This window comes from Marmota flaviventris, chromosome 12, assembly GCF_047511675.1.
Source record: "Marmota flaviventris isolate mMarFla1 chromosome 12, mMarFla1.hap1, whole genome shotgun sequence".
Taxonomy (NCBI): domain Eukaryota; kingdom Metazoa; phylum Chordata; class Mammalia; order Rodentia; family Sciuridae; genus Marmota; species Marmota flaviventris.
In genome coordinates, this window is record NC_092509.1 from 99101141 (window position 1) to 99116499 (window position 15359).

The 15359-nt window shown below is 37.6% G+C and overlaps 1 protein-coding gene across 4 annotated transcripts in view; it reads right to left on the minus strand.

Moving 5' to 3' along the window:
* The window catches only part of Rasal2 (RAS protein activator like 2), a 343852-nt gene extending 330121 nt beyond the window's left edge, over positions 1-13731 (minus strand). For 2 of the 4 annotated variants that reach the window (XM_071600280.1, XM_071600279.1), the window contains exon 1: positions 13149-13493. In XM_071600280.1, coding sequence (XP_071456381.1) covers positions 13149-13350 — 202 coding nt within the window. In that variant the 5' untranslated portion in view covers positions 13351-13493. Of the gene's footprint in view, positions 1-13148; positions 13494-13517 lie in introns of those variants that run through there. The other 2 variants (XM_071600283.1, XM_071600282.1) reach the window with 2 other exon arrangements.
* Between the last annotated feature and the right edge of the window lie 1628 nt (positions 13732-15359).

Genomic DNA, 15359 nt, shown 5'->3' on the forward strand with positions numbered 1-15359 from the left:
TAATCAATAAACACAGAAAACAGATTAATGATTGTCTGGTGATGTGATAAGAGGTATGGGAGTGGGGGGAATAGGAAGGGAGCATTAACAAGGGCCACAAACTTTTCAGACAAAATAGATGTTGTTACCTTAATTGTGGTGATGGTTTCATATTTCAAAATATATCAAATTATACTTTAAATATGTAATTTGTTCTTATTAAAACTCTTGTTTTAAAAAAAAGACATGAATTGATCAGAATGTCAGATTCTAATTTCCCACTGTTAAGTTGGCCACAACTCAACAGAATTACAAATTTTGAAGAACTGTAACCTATTAGTAAGAAATGAAGTTATATGTCAAAACTGATTTACACACTTTACTGGGTATGAATCGTACTTTAGGTCTCAAGTCCTTGAAATACTAAGCATGGGATATAAATTATAGAGCATGTGTGCCATAAAGTATGGCCAAGTTCAAGAGGATCTAAGATGAAAAGAAACCAGGTCCACCAGGAGGTCACAGTGCTCCTGGTCTTTTAGAGAAGAGCATGTGAATTCTATAAGTGTCCTAAAATATATTCTATTTGATTAAGTCGAATCAATGTTTGGATTAGTCAGACTCTTGTCAAAGTGGATTCTCTTTTTCTAGAATGTAGAGCAACTTGAAATATAAATCCTGAAGTAAATGGAGCTATGCCTCAGCTGAATACAACTCATGATCTGTAAGATTTTGTGATCTCCTAAATATCAATAGTCTAACCCAGGTGATCAAACATAAGTAACAGGTCTAGAAGGCAGTCTGTTAAAAGGCATTTTGGAAAACCTAATAGAAAAAAAATTAATATTCTGTATTACTGCTAAAAATACATTTTAGAGAACAGACTTTGTTTAACCTTTTTTAAATAAAGAAATATTCACACTACTCACCCACATATAGTTGTCTACAGTTAATAAAATGTGAACAATTCTATAAAGATATTCAGGAAAAATCACATTCAAAGCATATCCAAAAATAACAAACGTTAATCTGCAGTAATGGTGCTATATAAAATTCATAGGTAAACTATAGGATCAGGGTCCAGAGTAACACATTTTTTTCCTTGTTATGATTTACTGAATGCTTTCTATAATAACTGAATTTTTTTATTTGTAAGGACCCAAACTGTATAATAGTTGAGAGCACAGACTCAAGTGGAACCACCAGGATTCAAATCCCACATCAGCTACTTACTTGTGGTATAACCTTTGGCAAGTTCCTTTATATCTTTATGCCTCCAACTCCTTACCTATAAAATGGGAATAATACTATTTACCTATTAGAACAATTATGAAAATTAAATAATAGGCATAAAGCACTTAGAAAAGTGGCTCATAATAAGCACTCAAGGAATTTTACTTGTCATATTTATGATCATGCATATTATGACTGAGTAAAGATTAATATATACAATACTATCACTAATCTGAAAAAAATCAATGTACTGAAAATTCACTCAAAAAGGACTTGAATAGACATTTCTCCAAAGAACACATACAAATGGCAAATAAGCGCATGAAAAGATGCTCACCATCACTAATGATTGGTAAAATACAAATCAAAACAATGAGATACCACTTCACATCTAATAGGATGGCTATAAACAAAAAATGGAAAATAGCAAGCATAAAAAAAGAGTTGGGAATATAGTGCTGTGGTAGACAAGTTCAATCCCCAGTACAGGTTTTGAAAAAAAAAAAAAATTAATGCAAAAGAATTTTTTGGTTACTCTATGTAGCATGCTCACTTTTATTCCTGCATTTACCAATGAAGAACTCAATTATCTGTCCTTACCTATATGACCCCAAAGTAGGCAGCAAGGCTAGAGGTAAGACATACTTCTAAATTCTAAGATGACTTAGAAAAGCATAAAAATTCTACTTTTGCACACCCTGTAATCTCAGCAGCTCGGGAGGCTGAGGCAGGAGGATCACAAGTTCAAAGCCAGCCTCACTCAGCAACAGTAACTAAGCATCTCAGTGAGACCCTGTATCTAAATAAAATACAAAATAGGGCTGGGGATGTGGCTCAGTGGCTGAGTGCCCCGGAGTTCAATAAATTACATATATGCTACTTAAAATATTGTGAGATATTGTTTCTACTTTGCACTGTTTAAGTGTAATTGTCAACTTAGATAAGAGATAGGGTAATTTAATTACTTCACCAATAAAGTGGGGAACTGACTTACCATGTTTCTTAATTTTGCCAAAAGAAAAAAAATGCAGAGTATCTTGAGAGGTAGGGGGGGAAGGCAACTTTGTAAAAACATACTTTTATATTATATGTGCTCACAGGTAAATGGAACAATATCATTGGTTATATAGGGGGAAAGTATTATTGCTAGTTAAGCTATAGGAAAAGAAACAGATGGTCAACAGACATTACAAAGTAAAGCTTCTCTTAAGGTGACATTCTGGGATGACAATCTCTAAAAAAACAAAAAATGCAATCTAAAAAGCAAATAACTAAAAATATCCTCAAACTGTTTTAGGTTGAACTTGCAAAAGAATAACTAAGGACTTTCTTACTTGAACAGTAAACAGACCACAATAAATCCTCTGGAACATCTATTTTAATAGGAATCACTACATGGTTAGGAAAGAATTGTATTAGAAGTAATCAAACTAGATTCAAAAATAAGTATATAAATTTTAGTTTCTATAAAAGGAAAACTATTATGAAGTCTTGATGATTAGAAAATACTAAAGGCCGAGTCATTGTTTTAGTTATTAAAACATCATTTATTAATCGGTAGCTAACATACTGCCCATCTTTTTCAAAGTCCACACATTGACACAGACTAATTACCAATCACTTGAACAAAACTGACCCACTTTAAAATAACATGCACTTGAAAAGTCTTGTATTTCCTACTCAGGATCATTCTTGAACACAAACACAGGAAAATTGTAAGTAGTCAAGGCTAAGGGAACCACGGTGGGGAAATCTTGAACTGTGGATACTCTGAACTTCAACACAAACTGGAGTGCACAAATAATTTGCGGCCAGGCAAGGATACATTTTATACTGTCATTGCCCTGATAAGTGCAAATCCTATTCTTTTTGGACAAAATTCACATAAAATAAGACTGAAAAAAGTTCTATAACAAGAACAAACTGAGAACAAGAGTAATCTTCACCTTTTCAGTGTTTCTTGATATCAAACCCCAATTACAACAGCAATTAACAATGTTGTCATCAATGGTGATTTCATGCTTCCATAAGCTTTAAAAAATATGTAAGGACTACAACTGGCTGTCACTGAGTTCAACAAGAAAATATATCAGTAACTCATACTTCAAAAATCTAAGAAAAACAGTTATTCATATCATTCATGTCTTTATTATTTATAAAGCAAGATATTCATGTTTTATTTTCTGCCTAAATTTAACTCAAGTTTTCCTACAAACCTCTAGAATGTTAACTAGATATGCAATTTTTTCCTTTCATTCTCAAACTGCTCAAAACCATTGTTATAAATTAAATTAGTATGCTCTTAAAGTTTGCTCTTTTTCTAGGATTGCCACCAACCACGTGCTTTTCAGAGAAAACATTTTGGGTCTGTGTAAGGTTATTTTAGTTAGAGAATCTAATAATATAAATACAGCCAGCAGTCACAGATTCGATATTTAGCAAACCAACTGCTTTAACTCTAGACTCCTTCACTCATCCACTTAGAAATATGCCATTAATCAAAAGAAGGAAAAGTGGAAAAATAACTCCATTTTTGAAGGCAGCCTTATAGCATTACTCTGGGCATTCAGTAATGAAATTTATGTAAGGTTTCAATATGTTGAAAACAGATACAGTATTAAGACTTGAAATGTACTTTCATATGCTAATAGCAAGAACTGCTTTACAGGAAAGTTGCACCAATTTTGCACTAAGTCCTTTAAAAAAACATTTCATATTCTAAGAATTCAGTGTAAGGAAATGGAGGTTCAGTTCAAAGACTTTACACAAACAATCAATAAACTGTCAACACAAAAATTGTGAAACAATGTTAATTTCTAAATGAGCACGACAGTTAAATAAGTTGTTAAATAGTCATTGATAAATTATATTTTCATATTACAAAGCCTCAGTAATAAAGTAGCATGATACAGGCACATGAATAGAGAGACTGAGAGAACAGAAACTCCTGAAATAAACCAAAAGATAAAAGGCAATCTAGTACAGTACAGAATAATAATCTTAAATCAGTGGGAGAAAGATGGATCATTCAACAAGTGAAAAACAGTCCATAGAAAAACATATGAAAGAGAAAGAACATCTTTTGGACCAATAAGTGAATCTTCAACCAAAAAGTTTCATGGTTTCTGGAACACAAAGAATCAATTCAGAAGAAAACCAAGATGGGTCTGTCAACCTTCTTGGCCCTGTGGTGGTTAGGGGCAAGTTGGTGCACTTTTTAAGACTGAATCCAAAGAGGAGTCACTTTTTACCTTTGAAACATCACTTAAATGAAACTGAATCTATCTCACATCTTCTAGAAAGATGAATTAAAGATTAAAATGGATCAAAGATTAAAATGGATCAAAGATTAAAGTGTAAGAAATGAAACTAAAGAAACTAGACAAATCATAATTTTTTTTTTATAAACTCAAAGTAGGCATAGCCATTTTAATTATGACAAAATCAAAAGCCAAAAAAAGAAAAACCTACTATATTCAACTACTTAAGAGTAATTTTATTTATTTAGGTAGTTGTAGATGGACAGAATGCCTTTATTTTGTTAATTTTTTTTTTTTAAACGTGGTGCTGAGGATGGAACCCAGAGCCTCACGCATGCTAGGCAAGCGCTTTGCCACTGAGATACAGCCCCAGCCCCTACCATAAGAGTAATTTCTTCGTGGGAAAACACCTTAAGTCAAAAGACAAATAAGAATACAGCAACTAATTGAAGATAAAGGGCTCTTAACAGTTATCTTAATATATTAAGAATTCCGACAAATCACACACACAAAAAGACCCAACAACAATAAAATGGGCAAAGGATATTTACTGTTCACAGAGAAGGATATAATTAATGGCTCTTAAACATGAAAACATTCAATCAGCACTCCTGTATATCGCTGATGAAAAGAAAGGCAATTGGCAATATCTTTCAATATTGTATATATACCTTTCACCTAGCAATTCTATGATGTCTTACAGATATACTTCCATATAAACAAAATGATAGCCTCAAGATTATTCATTGAAGCACTTATAACAAGTAACTTAGGGACTGTTTAAATGAATTATGATTCAGCTAGGCATTATGTAGCCAAAACAAGAATGAGGAACCTTTTTACAAACTGACAAGAAAATACAACCAAGGTATATTAACAAAGTGGGGGTCTGAAGAAGGAAGGAAGGAATAACTCAAGGTAGAGATCAAATCAATGCTTATAATAGGTTTTTACATATGCAAAATGGAGAAAAATTCATATAAACAGTAAAAACTATCAATCCAAAGCAATTAAAAACTGTCTCCTGGCCAATTGACTCCAGTCATTTCATTAACCTCACAAAAACATAACCCTGCATTTTTTTTTAATCTTTGCTCCCAGTTATGGCATAGTTATGGCATCTAGCTAATCTAGCTATCCATTTGTTTTTCAAATTATTTATCGTGTGGAAGGAACAATGATTGCCTACCAGATAGCAAACGTGAAGTGGGGGGCCGGAAGACAGAGACATCTCATCAAATATCCTTTAATAGGGCTGGGCTGTAGCTCAGGGGTAGAGTGCTTGCCTAGCAATCCTCAGCACGACATAAAAATGAAGGTACTGTGTCCATTTACAACTAAAAATTTTTTTAAAATGTATGTCCTTTAATACTTTTTAAGTCTTGAGACAAAGAAATGCATTACCTATTTAAAAAAATAAAAGTATATTTGAAAAAATGTTTAACATAACAGAAAAGCAGGATATAAAATATGTGCAGCATGATATATCAAATATGTACACAGAAATAACAAAGAACAGTTATCTCTGAGGTAGAATTAGTGATTTTTAAGTTTAATGTAAATAAATTAATGAAAATCCAAATAAACAGGGATTATATGAATAATTAGAAAAACTATTAAATTTTAATGATATGAACGAGGGAGATTAGAAGTTAAAGCAGGGCCGGAATTGTGGCTCAGTGGTAGAGACTTGCCTAGCACATCTGAGGCACTGTGTTCGATCCTCAGCACCACATATAATAATTAAATAAAGCATAAAGAATTTATGGCTAAAGAACTTAGGGAAAAAAAAACAGATGAAAAATATCTAATCTGTCTTCTGGTCTCTCTCTTAAGGGTCACTATGAGATAATTCTCATCCTCCTACTTTGTGAATGTTTTGTTCATTTTGTTTTTTGTTACCTAGGTAATGGTACTTCCAGCATTTCCCTTAAAGACTGTGAAACTAACAATCTGGTATTTCTCACTGTCAAGTTTTCCTGACCCTTAGCCTTGATAGGCATCTCCCTAAGGGAAAGCAGTAAGATCTACAAGCTAAATCAGGAGGCTAAAGAATCTGAGGTTAAGAGTTCTAATCCTGACATACTGAATTTTATCTCCAATTTTGGGGAAAAAGCTAAATTTCAAGAGCCAGTTTTTTAATGAAGCAATATAAAGGACTGCTTCAAAAAATATTTAGGACTACTGACTTTAAAATTTAATTTTTTTGCATTATCATTTTGAATTTTGTTTTCTTGCCTTATGTTAAATATTTTCCTCTCCAAAATTTCACTCTCCAAATCAGAATCTGCCAAGTATTACTAAATGCTCAGACCAGAGAAACCTACTCAGAAAGCCTACTAAAGGTGACACAATGTGAACAGAACTAGAGCAGTGTCGAAGGCAATTTATGAAGAAATAAAAATCCAATCAGGATCTAAATCAGACCCTTTAAAACAAGAAAACTGTAACACTGGTAAGGAAGGTAAAACTCAAGTCTCCTAATACCTGAACACACTGTAAAAGACAAGGAAGATAACAAAAGTTCATTTGCTAGACTATGATACAGGAGTTTGTCTTCAAGCATTTTTTTTTTTTTTTTTTTTAAACACTAAACTACACTGAGTCTCAGGATTTCTTTTCCTTCTATTTGCTTATCATATGCTTCTTCATGGCTGCCTTCTCACCAAAAAACAGACTACATTCATAGAGTTCTCTACCTACTGGTCTTGAGAAGTATTTGATAGCCCTTGGGAAGAAAGGTGTTTTCACAAACATCACAGAGCAATTAGCCCTCTGCCAAGGCAGGGTGAAGTAATTTCAGTAGTGCCTTCAGCATACTTCAAACTCCTCCTCCTGGTTAACAAGACCAAACACCTCTCTAGTTACTTAAAAGTTCTTCCAAAGGGAGGGACAAGGGAGAAAACAGCTAAATTTTTTCTGGATTAACTCAGTCATTAGTTGAAGGCTTTTTTGTGGTTCACCTACTTAAAAGATGATCAAATCACTTTGTGCTACTGAAGAGACCAACTGCAAAGAACAATTATATAAACTCTGTGCTTCAACTTACCTCATTCTTTTTTCCAATAAAAACAAAGCATCAGAAACCACTGCCTTGACACTATTTTTATCTCTGTGAAACCTAACTTTGTCATCTGAATTCCTTTTCCTTGGAAAAATCAGAAATTTATTTCATTGAACATACAACATAATAGGACACAACTATACATTTTTATTATTTTTTTTTTTTTTACTGTGTGTACTCAGTTTTGGGAAACCCAAAGCACTTTTCACAACTTCTCTGGCACCAATATCTGACCTGCACTGACATAAAGCTATTTATAGTCTTTATACCACTTAATGTAAGTATTCATTTGTATAATTGTAGAACTATTAACATAAATGATTCCTGGCTGTTGCTCCAGACACCACTAGGGGGGTTTATGTTACTTGTATATGTATTCCTTCTCCAAAAAAAAAAAAAAAAACACATTTTTAATACTCACTCAAGTCCAAATGGTTTTGGAAAAGGGATTATGGATGTATAATTCAAATCAATGAAAAATATTCCTTAAAAATTGAGCAGTAATAAACCAATGATAAAAATATACTAAGATTTTATGAAAGAAATTATCCATTACCTACGAACATTAATAGAACACACAATGTAAATGAGACATTCTAGTTCTCTCAAAAGAAAAATGGAGCTAATCAAACTTAAAATAATTTAAAATGAATATTATATGCCTAGGCATTCTTGAAAGTTCTGATTTCAAAGAAGAACTCTTTATGCATATAAAATGTATTTGGAAATCTTAGGCAGCTAATGTATCAACATTCAAAGCTTATGCTACATCCTAAGTACTGCACTCAAGTTTTAAGATTTCATAAACTTCTAAAATATTATTACTCATTTATAAAGGTTCACGTTGATTTGTAAAGGCTAACATTATTGAGGAAATTAAAATATTTAAATAGGAATGTTTTGGGGGTTATATCTGATACATATTCACTGATTTTCTTCTATCAATCGATTAGCTAGAGCACATGAAACTTTGACTTGGTTGACATGGTGACAATGAAGAAGGTAGCAAGATAAACAAGACACTGTCAAAAATTTTAAAAACAATTTTATTTATCTATACAGTACAAAACTGGGTGCATAATTAAGACATGTAAGAATATTCTTAGTGAAGCACTCAAAGTTAATTATATTAAGAACATTCTGGGGGGCTGGGGTTATGGCTCAACAGTAGAGCGCTTGCCTAACATGTACAAGGGCTGGGTTCGATCCTCAGCACCATGTAAAAAATAAAATAAAGGTATTGTGTCCAACTAAAAACATTCTGTGTAAGACAAGTTAGTCAGCTCTAATTCATACTGCCCTCCTCCAAGGGGGGGGGGGGGCTTCTTGGACTTTTTACTAGATGTGACATTTTAAATAAATAAGGAAACATTCTCTAGAAATGCAATATATTTTATATATGTGTATATATATATATATCATCCTTTGTCTGATTTTCTGGAGCATAAGCCCTATGCATTACAACCAGGTAAGACTTTCATTCCATCTGCTCATATCCAGGTCAAGAGAAATTCTTACCCGATTCCTATTGTCACATTTCTGGAATTATATGATCTTATGAAGTATGGTTAATTTTTTCTTGTGTTTGCTGAAACAAGCCTTTAGAAACCTTCCAACAGGTTCCTTTGCCATCAAAAAACAGTAGATGCACACCAGCTTAATAATAATGTTGATGTTATTATATTAAATACTTAAGTCCTAGTAATATTAAGATTAAGGAGTACAAAATTTCTTATTGGCCTTTATTGTACTAACTTTATTGTAACTTGCCCTCTAATTCTTCAAGAGCCTATCGGTTAATTTACTTGCAGACTTTTTATACTGATGAGTGCAGAGCTCCACTGAAATCAGTTTTAGAGACAGTGTCTTAAATTTCTCCCCCAAAAATGTCCAACACTCGCCATCCATTCATGGTAAAGTAGTTAATTTTAATGTTCCCATTGTTTACCAGAAAGCACAGACAGTGAGGCTGGCTTTGCTGCTCCCGTTTCCTTTTGCTAGGCTGCTGAGCTTTTTCAGCCAATTGACTTTGCTTTGAGGCTATAAATATCTGAAAAATGTTCTGCATTTGATGCTCTTGGATTCTGCATCCATATTTAGCTGTTTGTGGCATGCCTTTGTTTAAGCTACTCTACCACCCATAAGATCAGTCAGGTTAGTGAGGTGCATCAGCATACGCCTATAATCCCAACAACTCCCAAGGCTGGTGCAGGAGGATCACAAGTTGGAGAGCAGCCTGAGCAATTTAACAACTCCTGTGGCAAAATTAAATTAAGTAAATAAAAAGGACTGGGATGTAGCTCGGGGTAGAACACCCCTGGGTTCAATCCCTAGTGCCACAAAAAATAAATATTTTAAGAAAGGTCAGGTTGAGATCAAAATGGTCAAGAGACGGATCAACATTCAACAGATATTGATGTAACTACTTTGAACAAGGCTCAAACCTGCTAGACATGGTGACAATGAAGGAGGAGGCAAGATAAACAAGACACTCTGATGTCAAAAATTTTGTAGTCTTGCAAGGCATGGGCACAATTCATTATCATATGATAACATTTTACAAATAAAGGAAAATGAAGGACAGTACAGCATATTTTCTCTTAACCATGTGTCAAAGATGAGCATCCATTTGTGTTCTAAATATAGATATAGCTATTAGAAAGTTCTGAACATATTCCAAAGTAGTTTTCCAAATCATAGCAACACAAAAAGTTCTGGATATATTATCAACCAAAGAGCCAAACCTATCAACACTAAAGTGAAAAATGCCTAGTCTTCAAATTTTGTGAGGCAAACTAAGAAAATATTGTTACTCAAAGTCTCTATTAGGATATTCTTGGGGAGGTTTTGTTGAATAATAATTTCAACGGGAAGTATATTGCAGAGGATATGAGGTATAGCCACCAGCAATTAATATGACTCCTTATTATGCCCCATCTTAAAAACCAACCTGGCCGGGTGCTTTGGCGCACACCTATAATCCCAGTGGCTTGGGAGGCTGAGGCAGGAGGATCACAAATTCAAGACAAGTTTCAGCAAAAAGCAAGGTACTAAGCAACTCAGTGAGACCCAGTCTCTAAATGAAACACAAAATAGGGCTAGGGATGTAGCTCAGTGGTTGAGTGCCCCCGAGTTCAATCCCTGGTACTGCTCACACCAAAAAAAAAGAAAAAAAAAAAACTGGCTATTTTAGTAGTAATTCAGTATAAGGAAATTAGAGGTTTAGTTCAAAGACTTGCACACAATCAGTAAACTGTCAACACAAAAATTAAAGGAAAATGTTAATTTCTGAATGAGAATGACAGTTAAATAAGTGACATTAAGTAGTCATTAACAAATTATTTTTTCATAATACAAAGCCTCAGTAATAAAGCAGCATGATACAGGCACATGAATACAGAGAAATTGAGAGAACAGAAACTTTTGAAATAAACCAAGATAAAAGGCAATCTAGTACAGGGTTTTGAACAAACAAAACAAGAAAAATAAACTAGTTTTCCCCAAATTGATTTCACATTCTATTATTTCTGCTTCAAGATTGTGCAGAAGAATCATACAATGGACAACTTAAAAACTAGCTAAGAACACAGACAAGAGTCATTCATATAGCTTTGGAATATTTACAAACTAAAGACAACAAAGTAGTTTCCAGGATGAGCTGCCTTAGAGGAAGGAAAATAGCTATAGTAAACAGTAAATAAAAACAACTTTTGGTTAATTGATGGGGATGGTAGGAAAAAAGTTAACAATGCAATGGAAATTCTGCAAGTTGGCACAGAATGCACTGTACATATATGCTTATGTGTGAATCTGAGCATGTATATACCAATTACTAGGTGTGAGGTTGCTAAGTGGACTTTCAACCCCCAGATGTATATGATAGGTTAGGATCCCAATCTCTGGAGTTCTTTAAAATACGTCAGGGGTATGTATGTGTAGATAAATATGCATTATGTATGCACGCGCGCACACACACACATGCCCTAAAACCAACTACAAAAACATGAGTTACATGCAAAGAATGATAGTTACTGTGAGGTCTAGAAAGTCCTGCAACACCGATTATCACATATTCTTACCATAATATCATCTAAAAGACAGTATGCCAAAGAAGTGTACAAGAATAAAAAGGAACATAGAAAAATGCTGCTAACTACAATATATTCTAATTCATATTCATTTTCAGATTCTCATCAACCTCTGGTTATAAGCGATCAGCTAAATAGGATTGGCAGACAGTTTAAAAAAAAAAAATCAGGCAAAGTTTTTAATCTAGTTTACTGAGAATGAACTGGGTAACCTTGCATCATCTCCCACTTTTGCTATAATTCTTCCAGGTAAATAGAGTAACATTGAGAAACACCCAAAAAAAAACCAGCAAAATATGAAGTGTTACAAATACAAATTTCTAAGAAGAACTGGCTATGAGAAGATTTGCCGATATTTGTGATTCAAAGGGCCACTAGAGATCATTTAATACAGCCTACTCCTTTTATAGATTAGGAATCAGAGGCTAAAGAGATGACTTATTCTGCCCCAAGTCACTTAGCACTCAGTGGTAGCACTGAGTCAAGAATTCAGATGCCTAGACTCTTAGTTCTGAGATCTAACAGTGATAGTCATGAAGTACTGAAATCCAGAAGAACAACTTCTAAGGTATGGTCACTCTCAAAGAATAAAGATATACCCTGTTCAGAGGGATGGAAAGGGAAAAAAAAAGACATAATATACTTGATCTCTACAGGCTTAGATGCATATAACTGCAGAATAGTATCTCAATGTTGTGTTTGATCCCAGGTGCTTCAAATTTGCCATTTTATACTCAGCTACATTACTAATGTCTTTTATGATCATGTGAGCTAAGTGATAAACATCTTGCCATTTCAATATTTTGGAAAGCTACAACTAAACCATGATGCCAGACTATAAGTCCTTGGGCTACGAGTTTTCAAAACCAGCATGGTTTTAATGCTGCCGCAAACCTCACCCTAATAGAGTCTCACTCAGTTTTAATTAAAAAGGCAGTTACTAGGTGTGCGGAAAGGAAAAGTTTTAGTATGTTCATCCCTTTTAACCTGCTGAGTGGCAACCCAGTCACTTCACAATGAAAACTAGAAATAGTGCAATCTGAAGTGATCCACGCACATTGAAATAAGTGGCTGCCTTTGAAGTGTGAGGTTCAGAAAGGGTTATAGACAAATCTGTTCCCTCCAAATAATCTGGCGTTTAGTACCGGTTTTATTATTTCATTTATTAGCTTATCATCTACTATGCGTTTTCATGTCTTCATTTCCAGTCCTGCCTCACTTAACAAGAGATGAAACCCTGTTCAGTTGATCTCATGGCTTCTTCCAAACCTATCTGCAGTTCCCTTGAAGAAACCACCTGAAAATTACGTCTGGAAAACCCAACTCCTCAAACTCACTGAGGGAGCCTGAAGAGGTCCAAAGATCGTACTGGGTCACGTCTGTGGCCAGGTGGTAATCCGAGAAACTTGTCAGAAGCCCACCCCCAGAACAAAAAGGGATGCTGAGGGGCTGACTTGGGGGACGGAAATTAAGCTCAGGCAAAGACAAGAAACACCAGCACCAGAGGCGGCCTGGGGTCCTTACCGTACACCCGGACCCAGCTCTGCTGCTGGCACACGGACTCCAGGAGGATCCGATCCAACATGCCACCGGCCATAGCCCCGCTGACCGGGACCACCGCGTCCAGATCCTCCGGGGGCAGCGGCGAGTCGGACTCCAGCCCCGGGAACATCTCCGGCCAGGACAGCGCCTCCGCGGCTCCTCCGGACGACGGAGAGAGCTCCATGGTGCCCCGGAGGGACGAGGCGGTGGCCGCGCTGGAGCGGCTCCGCGCCCTGTCCGCGCGCAGGGAGGACGGCGCGGCAGCGGCTGGGACCCGGCGACAGCCGGCGCGAACGCCGCTCGCCTCCTTCCCCGCCGCCCACTGCCCGCGGCCCGGGTGCAGCAGCCCACCTGCAGCCGGAGGGAGGGACTCGGGCCGGGAGGCGGGTCCGGCGTGGTCGGCCGGGGTGGGTCCGCACTCAGGTGTGGGTCGCTCGGGGCGCGGACGTGGAAGAGCTCGGGGGCGGCAGGGCGAGCCTCCGCGCCCTCAGAGCCGCCTTTCCCAGTCCCCGCGGGCGTCTCCCGCGGTCAGTCCAGACTCGGGCTGAGGATGCGGCGGGGCCGGGCAGGGCTGGGCTCGGGGGCGTCGCCGCCAGGGGCCGCCCCCTCTGACCGGCTCCGGCCGCTGCCGCCTCAGGGGCTCCGAGCGCCCGCTCCCTCAGTCTGAGGGGGGCGGTGGCCCCGGGCTCTTGCCCGCCAGCCCTCAGCTCCCCGCTCCGGAAGGAGCCGGCCCGCCCCCCAACTCTCAGCCTACGGCTTGGGCCGCGACTCGAGCTCAGGCTCCCGCTCGGCTGAGGATCTCCACAAGCCCGGCAGCCGCGGCGGTGGCAGCGGCGGCAGGCGGCATCCCAGGGTGATAGGCCGGAGCAATCGAGGGCCGAGAGCCGGGCCGCGTGTGCAGTCGAGTAACGAAGCGGAGGAGGAACTGCCAACCGAAGGCAGGAAAAATCGGGCACCGAATTATTCATCTGGCCGGGCCCGCCTACTTTCCAAATACCGTCTCCCAGACCGTGTGGTACGGCGTGGTCCCGGGCTCCCGAGCTGCGGCTCAAAGCAGAGACTGTGTGGGGAGGCGGGGAGGAAGGGGGGTGCGGGAAATTTGAAAAAGAAAAGGAGGCGCTCCTCTTTCTTCTCCCTCCATTCCCGTTTGTTTTTCTAGAACAACATTCATTTCTTACTGGTGGAAGAGATCGAAGGAACTGCTTTACTTTACAGTCACCCTAAAGGAAACGCCTACGTCCTTCCCAGAAAGGAGAGTTGGCAGCGGATCTGGGATTGCGGGTTCTGTACAGGATCTGCGTCCTGCGCCCTGTCCGCGCCGAAGCTGGACTAGTCATCGGTTTAGACTAGCAATGGTTAAGAAGTGTGGTGTGGACGGATGGACGGGCCCCGCGAGCACATGAAATGCTCAAAAGCCCAGTATTAACCAAACATGCCTCTCTTTTTTGCCTTTGATCTTTGTGCAATATGTTGGCTTTTTTTTTCCCCCCCTCTAATGATGTCACTTGTGTTTTATTTTTGTTCTTTTTGTAGGCCTTGACTTTACTTTTATGCCCAAAGCCGGATTCACCAGTTTAGGTTTAAGATTACAGGCAAACAATGGTAATAATTTTGAAATTGAACATTAGCAACTTAAACCGTGCTTTATGCGGTTGTGGATTTTCGACGACTGTTTCTTGAACACAGCTGCGTAAAAATGGAACAGATTTTTTTTTTTTAATAGTTGCATGTTTCCCTTTTTTAAGTACACCTTTTGGAGACTTATCAGTGTGCCTCTCTACCCCATTTCTCCCTACTTTGCACAATGAAACTGTTATTCAAGGTGACATTTTAGTTTTCTGGTTTCATGGTATCCTGGATTTATCGAGAGTTATGAGCGTGCATTTTGCAGTTCTCTTATTTTGAGTAAAAGAAGTGATCTTAGAAATAATCTCATCCCGTCTTATTTAAGAGGTTAGAAAACAGGAACAGCCAGGTTACCTGGCAAATCAACCAGTCAAATAAATCTACAATGTCTCCATGACACCAATTACTTCAAACTTTGTTCAGGAACCCTTTGTGATTAAGCCTGTTCATCTGTTGCTTGGCGATATATTGGGAGGATCTTTTTCAATATTCGGAACCTTGCTTGCTTGTTATCTAACTGCATAGTCAGTCTTGCAAGTCTAAACCACCATATATGCTTTATGGATA